Genomic DNA, 15,968 nt, shown 5'->3' with positions numbered 1-15,968 from the left:
TTACTGACTTCAAAAACTGCAAATTCTTGCAAATGAAGCAGATATTAAACATTGTAGGGAACTGCAAAAAAATTAGGGAAAAATAGTTTTCTATTATATGATATGTAAAATTGCTATCAAAATTATTCACATTGCAAAGTAGGTTTATTAGCAAAATTTACAAACTTTTTGTTGCTTGGAATAAACCAATCAAACAATTTACATGATTCAACACAAATATTATAAAAAGAGTTTATTCTAAATTAATCATAAAATGCCACTTTTAATGACAATTACAGAATTATATGACACCCCTTCATGACAAGCATCTATGGCACTTAGTAGAGGACTTATGGCTGTTATGACCTGCTGCAAATATAATAAATAGTCAGACACCAGCTTCTGGCAGTGTTCCCGAGGCATGTTAGCCCATTCCTCATGGGCAATGGCCTTCAGTTCTCTAATATTTTTCAGTTAGTATTCTGCATCTGCTTTCTTCAAAACCCACCAAAAATTTTCTGTGGGGTTCAATTCAGGCAATTGTGATGGACACATCCTAATCTTCAAAATTTCTGAAACCAAACATTGGTGGACTGTGAGGTATGCTTGGGATCATTGTCCTGTTGGAAGGTCCAATGTTGCCCCAGCTTCAGCTTATTCACAGAAGACATACATTTACTCCTAGGATTTCATGATACTTGATTGAATTCATCTAGTCCTGCACATGCTGCATGTTTCCAGTGCTAGAGGAGGCAAAGCAGCCCCAAGTCACTGCCATATTTCACTGTAGGCATCACTAAGCCACCTCCATGCTTCACTGTAGGTATAACTGAGCTGCCACCATGCTCCACTGTAGGTAATACTGGAATTGTTGATTAAGCAGGGATTGTCCAGTACTGGATAGCCCATTTAATGATTCAGCGTATCAAGACATTTTGTATTTTTGGACAATTTTATGCTTCTAAGTTAGTGGGAACAGTTTGGGAAAGGTTCTTTTCTATTGCAGCATGACTATGCCCCAGTGCACAAAGCAAGGGACATAAAGGCATTATTGGGGGAGTTTGGTGTAATAGAACTTGACTGTATAGAGGCCTGACCTCAACCCCTTTGATGCTTTGCGATGAAATTTTTAGCCAAGCACCCTTGTCCAACATCAGTGAATGACCTCACAAATACTCTTCTGGAAGAATAAGCAAAAATTCCCACAGACACATTCCAAAATCCTGTATAAAGGTTTCCCAGAAGAGAGGAGGTGCTACAGATGCAAAGAGAGGACCAGCTTCATATTAAAAGGAATCTGTCACCAGGTTTTTGCCACCTTTATCTGAGAGCAGCATGATGTGTAAACAGAGACCCTGAATCCAGCCATGTGTCACTTACTGGGCTGCTTTCTGTAGTTTTGATAAAATCACCGTTTTATCAGCAGGAGATTATCACTAGGGGACTAGTAAATTTGCTGCCATCTAGTCCTCCATATTCATGAGTTCTGTATAACTTCACGCCAGGTCTCTGCCTTTGTACAGTATACAGTGGGTACGGAAAGTATTCAGACCCCTCTAAATTTTTCACTCTCTGTTTCATTGCAGCCATTTGGTAAATTCTAGAAAGTTCATTTTTTTTCATTAAAATACACTTTGCACCCCATCTTGACTGAAAAAAAAACAGAAATGTAGATTTTTTTGCAAATTTATTAAAAAAGAAAATGAAATATCACATGATCATAAGTATTCAGACCCTTTGCTAAGTATTGACTAGAAGCACCCTTTTGAGCTAGCACAGCCATGAGTCTTCTTGGGAATGATGCAACAAGTTTTTCACACCTGGATTTGGGGATCCTCTGCCATTCTTCCTTGCAGATCCTCTCCAGTTCCGTCAGGTTGGATGGTGAACGTTGGTGGACAGCCATTTTCAGGTCTCTCCAAAGATACTCAATTGGGTTTAGGTCAGGGGTCTGTCTGGGTCAGTCAAGAATGGTTACAGAGCTGTTCTGAAGCCACTCCTTTGCTATTTTAGCTGTGTGCTTAGGGTCATTGTCTTGTTGGAAGGTGAACCTTCGGCCAAGTCTGACATCCAGAGCACTCTGGAAGAGGTTTTCATCCAGGATATCTTTGTACTTGGCCGCATTCATGTTTCCTTCAATTGCAACCAGTTGTCCTGTCCCTACAGCTGAAAACCACCCCCATAGCATGATGCTGCCACCACCATGTTTCACTGTTGGGATTGTATTGGGCAGGTGATGAGCAGTGCTTGATTTTCTCCACAAATACCGCTTAGAATTATCACCAAAAAAGTTCTATCTTCGTCTCATCAGACCAGAGAATCTTATTTCTCATAGTCTGGGAGTCCTTTATGTGCTTTTGAGCAAACTCTATGCGGGCTTTCATATATCTTGCACTGAGGAGAGGCTTCCGTCGGGCCACTCTGCCATAAAGGTCCGACTGGTGTAGTGTTGCAGTGATAGTTGACTTTGTGGAACTTTCTCCCATCTCCCTACTGCATCTCTGGAGCTCAGCCACAGTAATCTTGTGGTTCTTCTTTACCTCTCTCACCAAGGCCCTTCTCTCACGATTGCTCAGTTTGGCTGGACGGTGTAGGAAGACTTCTGATGGTCCCAAACTTCTTCCATTTAAGGATTATGAAGGCCACTGTGCTCTTAGGAACCTTGAGTAATGCAGAAATTCTTTTGTAACCTTGGCTAGATCTGTGCCTTGCCACAATTCTGTCTCTTAGCTCCTTGGGCGGTTCCTTTGAGCTCAGGAGTCTCATTTGGTCTGACATGCACTGTGAGCTGTGAGGTCTTATATTGACAGGTGTGTGCCTTTCCAAATCAAGTCCTATCAGTTTAATTAAACACAGCTGGACTCCAAAGAAGGAGTAGAACCATTTCAAGGAGGATCTCAAGGAAATGGACAGCATGTGACTTAAATATGAGTGTCTGAGGGGTCAGAATACTTATGAACATGTGATATTTCAGTTTTTCATTTTTAATACATTTGCAAAAATTTCTACATTTCTGGGGTTTTTTTCAGTCATGATGGGGTGCAGAGTGTACTTTAATGAGAAAAAAATGAACTTTAGAATTTACCAAATGGCTGCAATGAAACAAAGAGTGAAGAATTTAAAGGGGTCTGAATACTTTCCATATCCACTGTATGCAGAAAGCTGCCAATCTGTGGTGTGGGCAGGGTTATTCAGAGCTCAGCATTCTGAGCACTGCTAGAACTGCAGCAGAGAAAACTTTGATTTTATCAAAATGACAGCAGGCAGCCCAGTAAGTGACACATCACTGGAAGCAAGGTCTCTGTCCCTACATTATGCTTTTCTCTGATGGGGTGGCAAAAACCTGGTGACAGATTACCATTAATGCCTATGGATATAGAATGGGAGGTCATAAAAGCTCCTGTAGGTGTAATGTGTAGGGGGCAGAATACCTTTGTCCATATGGTGTATGGGCAAAACTTTAGACCGGTGCTTCTCAAACTTTGAGGTACCCACTAGTTGTTGGAAAGGCTCCGCAAAGTCCTTTTAACGTGAGTAGCAATATTTAAGTTAGCAACTTAATTGACCCATTTTGTACTTATAGTGATGTAATATTGAGTTCAGGAGATAAAATAAGAAAATTGAGAGATATTTCCAATTTTAACATGAACTTCCACTGCAGACTTCTACTGTCTGAAGAGGGTCCCAGTAGAAAAAGTTTTAGAAGTCCTGCTTTAGACTATACCTCCAGACTGATATTATAGGCGAAGGTCCAAAGAATATTCCCAATCTGCTGTGATAGATTGTATTAAAGCACATCCTATCTCAGCCATAGGTGAGATCCAGACAACATAGCCAGACTGGAGTTACATGGAGTGCTCCGGCCTACAAAGTCACACTGCTCCTATGCTGGACATTACACAGCCGAACTATATCATCACTACTAATTATGTAGACACCACTTTTGGTGTCATGACCCATAGGTCTTGCAGTATTCATTAAAACAAAGCCCTTTCTGCTGACCAATATATACCATGCTCTAATCAATTTCTTTACGAAACTCTTTGGAGCATTAGACGCATGACCGTTGACTGAGGAATGGCTGACCTTTGCCTACCTTCAACTGCCCGGATCACCCCCTTTTCCTTCCCACCCCCTTTCAATAACAACAGACACTGCGGGCTTGCATAAAACAGACACAGCTGCCTTTATTGAATGACATTAAAGGAGTTGTCTGGTCTAGAATGAAAAGTCTGCAGTCACTCAGCGAGGATTCGCCATTGTCTGCTCCATGAATGGCGGTCAAGTATGCGGTATACATACTCCCATCAGAACCCGTCTAATGGGCACAGCCTCGCTCAATACACTTTAAAAATATTAATACTTATATTAACATATTATCAATTGACCTGAATATAAGGAAAGGGTCTTTGGAAGTTCAGCAAATAAAACCTGGCACTATCAGCTGCTGATCTTCGCCTCCAACCACAAGGCACCGATTCGGGGGCCCTCGTGCGGAATGGTGCCCCATAAATTGTCCCTCTAAGACCTTGGCCCAGTAGAGACCCTACCCTAAGTATTTTCTTACTACTTACAATGGAAGCGGCAAAAACAGCTCCCCTACCCCACCTTTACCATACCACCAACTGTCTTTAAAAAGAACTGTTCTCCTCACCTGCCATGACATCATGCTTAACCCTGATCAGCCGCAACATATCCAAATCTCGACTTTTAAACCTCTAGAACCTCTAGCATTCAACCAACCTTAGACGAGGGTGGGTGAAACACTGTTCCACCAACGGACTGCCCATGCACCTCCCCAGACAACCCTGTATACTCAGCTCCTACACCCAATCAAGTAGGACCACGTAATCCTCGCACTCTAATAATGCACCCATTTTTCTGTGTAGGCCCTACCTACTGCCTCCTAAGATGCCATATTAGGATACCTACTAGTTTATCCCATTTACTGTACCCCCAAATACCAAGGCGCTGTCATACATCCTAGTCATGTGACCATCCCTTTTAGTATCTTTGGGACACAGTATGGTCTATCCTGGAAGAAGGAACATACCATGGACATTAGGACTGGTAGTAATTACATCATTTTATTGCGCCCTACTTGAATCTAGCACATTGTACAGCTATATCCATACTGCGTGACCAGTGTCGAACTGGGGTGCCAAGGGCCCACCAGTAACCAACTCCAGGGCCCCACTTTTCAACTACATGTAAATGTGACATTATCCTTAATCGCAAATTTATATAACAATGAACTGGGTAGATTGTTAAATTAATAAGATGTTGCTTTTATCTGTACATACTGATTCGAATATACTGTGCCAAGTACTGCTCATATAAGAGGGTGGTGGCCCACTCTTGTACAGGGGCCTACCGGAGGATTCTCCTGTTCTCCTGTGGGCCAGTCCAAGCCTGTGCGTGACTGACTTTCAAGAGAGAAAAAGTTCACATGAGAACTGTTCCTTCTACTGACTGGAGGGCAGCTGGATGGCACGCTATGTTGGCATCTACAACCAAAGGAATTTTTCTTTGAAGGTGGCCATTGACAGAAGTTATTTGAAGATCTTGCCAAAGTTGGTGGGGCCCACTTTCATTCCTTTTTAGGGAAAAGGCTGTCATTATTGTAGCAGAAGTTTACTTTTAGGGTGCCAACATAATCAATGGTTTCTAGGATGAAGCCATCCTAGCAGTATACCTACAGACCTAAACAAAACGTAAAGATGACACTGCTGTAGAGGACCTGGATGTACAGCAGACCACCTCACGTAAGCTATGTGTATACGGCCCTGGTATGATTTAGCCTTGTCTCTGTATGATTTCACAGCCACTCTTAGTTTACCTGTATTTATACAGCTGGATTTTCAGTGCCACATATCCAATTGCAGTGTTAGTCCTCCCTATAAAAAGCTGTGTAATTACAGGAATAATCCCGAATTCTGCTCTTGTTCCTCTACACAATGACAAATTGGTTTATTTAAACCTGAAACATGGCGGCTGCTGCATTATTTATCTGCAGTCCCCTTCGTGGCTGAGAGTGGATTTTAATACTGTGTGTGGCACGCTGCCAATTTCTGGCGGCACACAACCAATTTTTAAGCACTGCAGTCCGAGTCACTGCCACAGACTTTCCTAATGTCAGGACATCATGCCCTGTAGATTGTATGGGGATCATAGCAATGACCTAAACAGCAAAAGGAAATAAAAACAATTCAGGGTATGCAATAAAATTGAATTGTTAAAGGAATTTGAGGGCTTTTTCAAAAGTGTGCAAATGGCAGGAAAGCACATTACTAATCCTTTACAACCCCCTCACACCTGCTTTGGTGGTCCCTACTGACTTCAGTGGTCATGCAAACGTCACAGCAGAGGTCAGTTACTAAGTCACAAGAACGATGCATAGGATGCCATCATTTATCAGCAGAGACCATAATAGCGGCATAGGATTTATTTCTTTATTTTAATCATTCCCAACTATTTTCCCCCCGATTGTATCAGACTTGGCTCATTTCCTCTTCTCCGTGCTTTAAATAAATTGCCCATTATGTTACATGTAAGCCAAGACCCCTTACTAATGTCAGAAAGTGGTGTGAGACTCAATACAGTGTCGGCCAGAGTCGGACTGAGGTGCCAAGGGTCCACTGGTAACGTTGACTCTGGGGGCCCACTGATCAGCTACATGCAAATATTATATTAAAAATGTACCTCTGCTTCTATATAATATAAACTGGATAGTTTGTTAAATCAATATTCAGATGCATTACGGCCTACCGGGGGATTTGCCTGTTCTCCGGTGGGTCAGTCCAAACCTGCATTTGGCCTGAGTGTAATAACAGTGGCCCAACTACTATAAAAATATTCAGCTATGTTTTTGAACAATGAACATTTATAACTACTGACATTTATCTTTATTTTATTATACAGGAAATCTATAGGAAGCTATGATAAGATCTAAAGGACCAAAGGGGGGTGACATGGAGTTATTTTTTAGGAGAAGGAAGAAATAAAATGGCGTTACAAAATCACTATTTTATTTTTATAACGCTATAATTTTTAGGTATTTTTTTTCTATAGAGATTTTAGAGAGCTCAGATTGTCAGGAAAGGCAAGATCTTTGTCAACCTAGAGTTTCTTTACAAGCACATCACAATTGATAGTGATCTGACATGACTGATAAGACATAATGTGCGACAAATTATTTAGCAACTGAACATTATATGGGATTTATTTATTTGCAATCTCGAAAATTATTTAAGCGAGTAAAGCTCACTAGCGTATGATATTAGTTGGCACCATACAGCTTTGCCTGTCTCTAAATCTTAGCGGAAGTGATTAAAGTTTTTAAGGGGGTTATTTAACTCGTTTTTCTCCTCCATTCTAAAACATTAAAAGCAGCATCTTTCAAAATGACAAATTTTTCAAATTTGTCCACAACCGTGTGGAGCTGATGATGTGGTGCAAGGGCAGCTAAAACCTTTTGTGCAACTGATGAAGTTCCTTCCCTGCTACAGATTTTAGGGTCAGAGCATCACTAATAACGTCCCATTATCAATGAACCCCTGAAATTTTTTTTTTTAATCTGTAACTCACTCCATTTTTTCCCTGATGGATGAGCATGCAAAATCTTGCATCTTCAACAATTTTCTCCAAGGCAGAAGTGTCTTTAAAGGGGTATTCCCATCTCCAAGATCCTATCAGAATATGTAGTAGGTGTAATAATAATATTAGCAAATGCCTCCAATTAGTAATGTCGTATAGTTTTTCCAATTCGCTATGTCTCTTTCTTAATGTGCAGGGCCTTAGGTATCCATGGTTACAACCCATAGCAACTAGCTGTCACTATATCAGTGGTCGTAACCATGGTTACCTAAGGTCCTACAATGCTCTGAACATGGGGAAAGAGACATAGCGAATCAGAAAAACTATACTACATTTCTAATTGGAGGCATTTACTAATATTATTATTATTACAAACCTATTACATAATGGCATAGGATCTTGGAGGTGGGAATACCCCTTTAAGCCTCAGCCCATAACTGGGAATTTCAGTGGCAAGTGGTTCTCAGTCGCACAGCACAAATGTATTGAAGAAGACTGGATGATGAAGGAGACATTATCTGCGATAATAAAGTAATGATGGGCTGGGTCATGGGTAAAAATACCAGACATTTCCAAGTAGATCATGGGCTCATTGGACATTCAGAACATTTTAAAATCTCCTTCTGTGAAGTATGCGGCACAGATCAAGCATGGATTTACAAAGGTGTTTAAATGTGCTAGTCCTAGAGTGTGGTGGAAGCAACAGACGTAGGGGTAATTCCTGATGACAGTGTCCCTTTAATTATGTGCTGCAGTAAAGATGGTGATGTAATGAGGTTTACTGCTGAGTAATACAGCATTCGTACCAGTAATGTCTCTAGCCACAAGGTGGCAGGAAAAGCCCGCGCAGTACGAGCAGAACGCAGCAACTGAGCGTCCCACTACTCTCCATCTTCATCCAAATTTGCTTTTGCTACAGATTTTTTATAACGAGGCAGATTTGTCAATGTAACGCAACTGTAAAACTGGTGTAAAAGGATCATTATATAGCATGAGGAATTCCCAGAAAAGGCACAATATGTTTAGGCTCCTGTGATCTTACTTCGCTATACACTAACGCTTGATAAATCTTTTAATGGAACGTCCTGCACAAAAATAACACTGGGGAAATTTACTAAGCAAAATGCCCAAGAATTCAGGCTCAAAATGCACCAAAAAAGTGGAATACCTGTCATGCCCCAAATCTAAGATGCGTTTTAAACACGTTTTATGTCTTACCAGACAGTTTGTTAAGATGTCTAGAAAAAAAAGGTGTGGTTGTAAAATGAGTCAGATTTGTTAAAGGATCATGCCATTATTTTGATACAAAAAGTTGGTGTAGCAGAAGCTAATGAAGAGGAAAAATGTCTAACATGTCTAGCTAGAAGTAATATACTTGTTAAAAATCGATTTGTAGGACCCAGTCCAGCATCCAGTCAGTAATCCGTGGCAGTTGAATGGGAGCCCTTAAAGGGGTTTTCCCACGAACAAAGTTAATTTTAAAGTTGATTTTAATCAATAGATCTTGGAATAATAATAATTTCCACAATTGGATGTGTTTATATAAAAAAAATGCTCCTGTGCTGAGATAATCTTATAAATGTGCCCCTGCTGTGTACTGTGTAATGGCTGTGTCTGACCGCGCAGGAACATGGTCTGATCATACCACAGCTCCTGGGCAGGAGAGGAAACAAAAGAGTATACAGGCAGGACAGCATGGGATCACAGCTGATTCTTTATGTGAGGTAAAACATTTCACTGCCTGTTTTTAAAAAATGTTTTACCTCAAAGAAAGATTCCATGCCGTAATGTCTGGATACTGTTTTGCTTTCTCCCCTGCCCAGGAGCTGTGGTATGATCAGACCATGTCCCGTACACAGTCAGACACAGCCATTACACAGTACACAGCAGGGGCACATTTATAAGATTATCTCAGCACAAGAATCCAAATGTAGAAATTACTATTATTTCAAGATCTATTGATTAAAATGAACTCTGTTCGTGAGACAACCCCTTTAAGATTGCCTCCTACCTTCCGGCATCTGCAACTCTTCTTTTGATTAGCCGGCATGTCACGACATCACATGTGCGTCACGCCATAATAATCATGATGCGCCAGGACGGCTAATCAAAAGAAGAGTGGCGGATACTGGGAGGTAGGAGGCGGTTCTCAAGGCTCCCGTCCAGAGACAACAGATTCCTGATGTGGCTGATGGACCAGATCCTGCAAATCGATTGCACATTCCCTAAGAAGTACCAATATATTATGTGTCATTCATGTCTGTGATAAATTGGGAACATCTTTTGGCTGAATGGTCTAGATTTATTCCGGCTAAATTGAGGACAGTATTAAAAAAAAAATCTGCGTAACCATACTGTGACTAGTGCTGGACTTAAGGTGGCAAGGCAAGACTCGGGGATTCTCTCTTTGGTATTCTTTAAATCTGTAAATCATACATCATTTTAGCAATCAAAATAATATAAAGCATTCGGCATTGCACTAAAGTAGGATTTACCCATAGGCACAGTGGGGCTGAGCCCATAGGATCCCCTGAAGGAATCTGCTAAAGGGAATATGTGGAAATAGCTGTTACATGAGTACTCACAAGTCTGTGGGAGTATTAGCTGGACACAATGAGAAGGCTTCGGAGGGCGTTTGATGTTGAGTGCACCGCAATGTTTTCCTTTATTTAGTAAGAGCAGATACACATTTTAAAGCCATAAATAATAGAGGTGGGAATCCAAAGCGTCTATGACTAAAGAGACATGTGAATCCATTTCTACGTAAGAGAGTATATCTGCTTCCCCATGTTCCCTTATTAAGGCCAGAGGAGCATGTGTTCCAGTTAACCAGCCAAGTAAAGAGACAAACACTCTACCTTGCCCACTCGTGCAAGATCTAACCCCATGGCACCGTAGTAAGAACACCAACACAGCTTTGCTAAGGCAAAGTATGATAAAGTACAAGTCAATACCTCTAAAAATGCTAAATCAACCCAATAATCCAAAAGCATAAACCATCTACTGATAGTAAGCTAGCATCAAGCATGGTCCAGCAGGAAGGGACTGGAGACTCCGACTACAAAAGGCTTGTTTGTACGCTGAAACCATGGAGCCACAAACTATAGATCTACTTAGCTATACACATAATTGTGGAACTATTTTAATCAAGACTATTTGTAAAGTCTTCATTTTTTTTATTGGCGCAATTAGAAAGTGGTTGCGTAAGAGCAATTACCCGTCCAACAGCAAATGAGAAATCTGTGCAACATAGTTTTACTTTTGGGATTGTAAGGTGAACGTGGCTCAAGAAATATATGGAAAATATGGATCTTCTTTATAGCAATTCAGCGGTTTTTATTTTATTATTTGCTTGCACTTTTTTTTTGTTGAGTTTGTGTGGTTGTTTTACTTTTCTTTTAATTAAATCGTTCTTTTTTTCTTGCACATAACGATAACTATTAATTTTAGAAGCAATCGTACTCCATTTACATATCATATCAATGAAGAAGTAAGCGCGATGTGCAATAATAATGCACAATAATAATGTGCAATAAGCAATTGTTCTGTCACCACTAACCTTGGCTTCTGGGTCACTGTTGATGCTGGATGAGTCATCTTCATCAGACTGAGGCCCATTTCTACAGAAGACAATAAGTGATGGTAAGTTTAGTGCGGAAATATTGACTTACAATGAAAGGCATTAATGTATCAGATAAAATTAATACATTACTGCACATTAGGGGAGATATTTTTAAAAATAATAATTTCCGAAAAAATTTTTTTTACCAGCAATCCAGTTACATTGCACAATTCTTCCATCATTCTTTTATACAAGTGTTTAATAATCTGAGATAAATGTGGAGTTATACATTTCTAGGACTGCACTAGCCAAGCACACACATGAACAAAATTGTTGAACCCTTCTGTTAGAGCAAGAATCCGTCTTGAATCTCTGCATGGTACAATGAATTTTCTTGACTATCAAAGCATTTTGGAGTGAAATATGCTGCCCAGTGTCAGAATGCTTGATCTGAGTTGCAGGTCATGGGTTCTACAACAGGATAATGACCCCAAACTTAGCTAAAAACATCCAAGAATGGCTAAGAACAAAGCATTGGACTCTTCTGAAGGGGCTTCTATGAGCCCTGATCTTAATCCTACTGTAGAAACATGCAGGAGCTGAAACCAGCAGGCTGGAGAAGGCACCATCACACCTGAGACAGCTGGAGCAGTTTGCTCATGAGGAGGGGGCCAAAATCCCTTGGGAAGGGGGCAGCAGTCTCAATGAGAGTTACAGAAATTGTTTGTAGTGATTGCCTCAAAAGGTTGTGCAACAAAATATTAAGCTAAGGGTACCAACATTTTTGTCCAGGTCAGTTTCATTCGTTTTTTTTTATTTTTCTGTTGAACCAAATTCAAAAGCAAAGTCTGATTCTCATTAGTTTATATTCAGTATATTTAAAGTGAAAATTACTTTCGTCAGTTTCAAGTTATTTCATTGACCATTGTGGGATTTTCTTAATTTGCCTGAAGGGTAACATCAATTTGTGTATAAGATCAAACAGGAACATTTACTGTCCATGAAAATATCATCTGCTTTTTTCCTTTCTACAGAGCCACACTGGTTCTTTGGCTGTTGCAGGTATTGCAGTTTATCTCTATTCATGTAAATAGGGTCGAATTGCAATACGAGACAGGTGTGCGCCCACTTCTACAAAAAAAAAGTCATGCTTCCTTAGTTTTTTATGCAAAAAATGCGTAGTAAAAAAAAAAAAACAAGGAAAAAAACGACATCTAAGATAATGTACTGTGTGGACTGTTTTCTGGCTTCTTTACATGATGTCAATCACGTACATAAGCAGACTTAGTTTTTTATTGGTATTTCTCTAGATGTAACTTGGCATAAAACAATAAACCAATAAGAAGCAATAATAAAAATACTCTGGAGGTTAAACTATATGGAACAGATCTGTGAATAGTAAGTTAGGACAAGGACACTATGAATTTTATAGCTGCTTTTTTGTGCCTAGGATACAAACACAAAACTAGAGTTACTCCCAGAATCAAATATTATAGACAGGGGATAAGTACTTGACTGTTGGGGGTTCCAAATTCAGGAACCCCGTATGATCCCAAGAACTGGACACTGGATCCCCCGAGCTAGCCTCTGCAGAGCCCTGTCTGAATTGAACGTGGTGCGCCTGCTCAACTTCCCCTCCATTTATTGTCTATGGGACTGCCAGAGATTTATTTTTATTTCACAATACCTTTTTGTTACAATGGTGCCTTGAAAAATAAGCAGATTGCACCACTAAGACTCCAAGTGATCCTCTGTAATCTTTTGTGGACCATAGTATAAATTTTTCAATTCTCCAGCAGCGCCACCACAGGAGAAATGTAGCATTACATGGAGACTATTGAATTAAATAGCTTGTCGGTGTAAGTCACAGAAGATTTAGAGTTCTTTTATATTTGACGATTTTGCAGGTCATTTAAAAGCCTGTTTACACAGGTTGTTCAAGCTTCAGATATGCACTAAATGATCAGTAGTAAATTTTACAGTGCGCATAGGCTGCCATTTTTCATAGGTCTTGTTTACACAGGATGATGTGCTACCAAGAACGATGATCTTTTGAGCCAGCCAAAAGATCAGTTTACCTGATAAACAAGCATTTTGTTCATTCATTGGGTGACGGCAGCCTATTTGCACAGTATGATTATTGGAAAATTACCTTGTTTACAATAATCATGTAGTGTAAATGCACCTTAATAGGGTGGTCTGAAACTAATATTGATTTTAATCCTAAATGTCTATTTATATTAATTATCTATTCGCTTTTCTTATATACTTCAATTAACAATCCATACCATTTCCTACCTACTCTCTCTAACTGCTTTATTTTTCTTTTTACCTACTTCCATTTTGATGATATTTCATTCGAGAATCCCCAGTGCATGCTGGGATACTCAAAAACAGGATGTCATCAGGGGACAGAGCCTGCAGCCACTGAGCGTGCATCTGTTGTCAATTCCGATGTGTGATCAATATGAACTCCCTTGTCACTTTGCAATATTTTTTTCAAAGCACAGTGACAGTTCGCTCCTTTGCCGGCTCTAATATGAAGTGACGAGTTGGCAAGAGAGCGCACTGTCAGTGTACATTGTAAGGTGAGAACATGGTGACCTGAGACCACCCCCATCCCTAAAAGTGCTGTCTGTTTTTGGGGCATGGCTAGTTCCTGCAAGGGAGCGCACTGTCACTGCGCATTCAAAATAATATTATACAGTGACAACTTAGGGAGCTCTTACTGAGTTGACAGCCGACAAAAGCTAGAGGAGTGACTCGCCCAGCCCCTGAAATGGATGTCACTGATGACGCTTCGTTTCAGGGTGGGGACAGAGACTATGGCAGAGCCTGCAGCCTGTGCCTCTTGATAACGTCCCATTTGAGTATCCTAGCAAGCACTGTGGATACTCAAATGAAATATCATCAAAATGAAAGTAAAAAAAAAAATAAAGCAGTTAAATTAGAGGGAACGGTAGGGACCTTTTCAGTACAGTATATTAGAAATGTGTTTAGATTATTACATTAAATAGATAGACATTTAGGATTAAAATGAATGTTATTTTCAAACCACCCCTTTGAGGTGATCCAGAGACATTCTGTCACGGGGGTACAGCTATAAAGTGGAGTCAGACAATCGCGGAGTCTGGTTACACAAACTCCTGCACCATCCTATTACACAGTGCATGTTTCCTTCCTGTCATGGCAAGGGTTAATCAGTTCAGTTGATCTCCTTGAGCTCTCCATCCTAAATTATCTCAGCTGTTCTGTGTTGGCTACTCCACTCTGGAGTGGCCAACCCACTCCAGAATTGGCCACTTGAGAGTTGCCAGTGATAGTTCTACTTCCTGGTTTAGTGGTGAAGGAGAAAGTTCAGTGTTTGTAGTTGGTGGTTGGAGAGTTTTTCTGGAGATTGCTGAGTGGAATTGGTTTGCATTTTTTCCTTATCCTATCACATTTGGTTTACCCTTTCTATACCTCCTGTTTCCCACTCTCTTGTTTTGTGAGGGTATTTGTATGATTGTAAGGATCAGATAAGGTTTAAGTTAGGGGCATAGATAGGTATGAGAACCCGGCGTCTCCACCTTCAGGAGTAATCCGGGGTACAGGGATAGACAAGGGCGTCCCTAGTTCGATGGATCGGGTAGGTGCCCACAGTCCATTGACACTACATGGCACATTCTGTCTCTCTAACTCAGAATGTCTCAATGAGGTATCTCAAATTGATTTTGTAACCACACATCCTTGTGTTGAACATTCTATCCCCAAAGAAAAAAATTCTAGTTTAAAATTAGATACAGAGTTATAGATATCAGGGAAACATATTATTTTCTTATTCCGAAACATTTAAATCTGCAAGACTGTAAAATATGTCAAGGGCTTTATTGCAATATCCAGTATACAATACGTCAATCCATTCCTTGCCTTAATTTTAGAGAAGCGTAGCGTAAGGTAGCTCCTTCGAACTCCTTCAGACTTGGATCCGGGTTGACTGTGGCGGCATGTAAATCCTACAGATAAACACACTTGACATTAGAATACAATAGTCATCAATCGCTCAATAAGACTGTGAAGAAAGTGGGAGGTGAAGACAGTCATCCATATTTACTAGCAAGGACTGAAATAGAACAGGGCCATGTGTGGAAGCAAAGCAGAAGGAGGCATATTCATCAAAAAAGCCATACATGCCACACATGAGATAGAGATCAGTGTGTGAATATTTTCATATATGTGAGTAATTCATCATGCGGTGATAAATCTATCATTGTCTGAAGTAGTGGCCCCAGTGGAATAACATTGAATGAAGAGCTACTTATCTCATGTGACATAAAGAAGGCCATTTGATGAATATACTTCACACAAGCCCCAGTTTGCATTGTGGCATTGTAAATATGGCACAACATGTTTCCCTCCAAGCAGAAGCAGCATACATAGGAGACTGGTTAACAGATAAGGGCATGCACTTTATGCTGGTGAGGTTGTGATCATCTACCAGTCTGGGCCAAGCATTGAACACAAAAATGAACCATTGAATCAAAGTAAGATTCATAGTAGGAACTCCGGAGCGAGAGCCCTGCGCTTGCTTTGTTCTCTTCCGCCTGCTCTATGAATGGTAATTGTGAAAGTAACAGCCACTGCCATGCAAACAAAAAAAGAAAGGTTACACATTGAAATGTCTAACCAGATACTTGCCTTCCATATGTCAACATTTATCTTTCCCCCATTCAGAACAGCAAAATCACTCCATGGCTGTTTCTAGGCATACAATTATTCACAAGGTAGAAGCACATTCATAGAAAAAGGGGAATAAAAAAAACAAAAAAGAATAAAACAAAAACAAACACAA

At 40.2% G+C, this 15,968-nt stretch overlaps 1 protein-coding gene across 7 annotated transcripts in view; it reads right to left on the bottom strand.

Moving 5' to 3' along the window:
- APBB2 (amyloid beta precursor protein binding family B member 2) overlaps positions 1 to 15,968 on the bottom strand; it is a 422,077-nt gene that overhangs the window by 135,460 nt on the left and 270,649 nt on the right. For 5 of the 7 annotated variants that reach the window (XM_073645694.1, XM_073645669.1, XM_073645685.1 and 2 more), the window contains 3 exons: positions 15,815 to 15,877; positions 15,047 to 15,132; positions 11,135 to 11,195 (listed from right to left, as the gene is read on the bottom strand). In XM_073645694.1, the coding sequence (XP_073501795.1) occupies positions 11,135 to 11,195; positions 15,047 to 15,132; positions 15,815 to 15,877 (210 nt within the window). The remainder of the gene's footprint in view (positions 1 to 11,134; positions 11,196 to 15,046; positions 15,133 to 15,814; positions 15,878 to 15,968) is intronic. The other 2 variants (XM_073645700.1, XM_073645707.1) reach the window with 1 other exon arrangement.

The sequence above is a fragment of the Phyllobates terribilis genome, unplaced genomic scaffold (assembly GCF_046119375.1).
Source record: "Phyllobates terribilis strain yellow unplaced genomic scaffold, ASM4611937v1 Scaffold_1__5_contigs__length_1240528914, whole genome shotgun sequence".
NCBI lineage: Eukaryota > Metazoa > Chordata > Amphibia > Anura > Dendrobatidae > Phyllobates > Phyllobates terribilis.
Note: the sequence above shows the minus strand (reverse complement) of the source record. Positions and strands in the feature narration are given on the sequence as shown.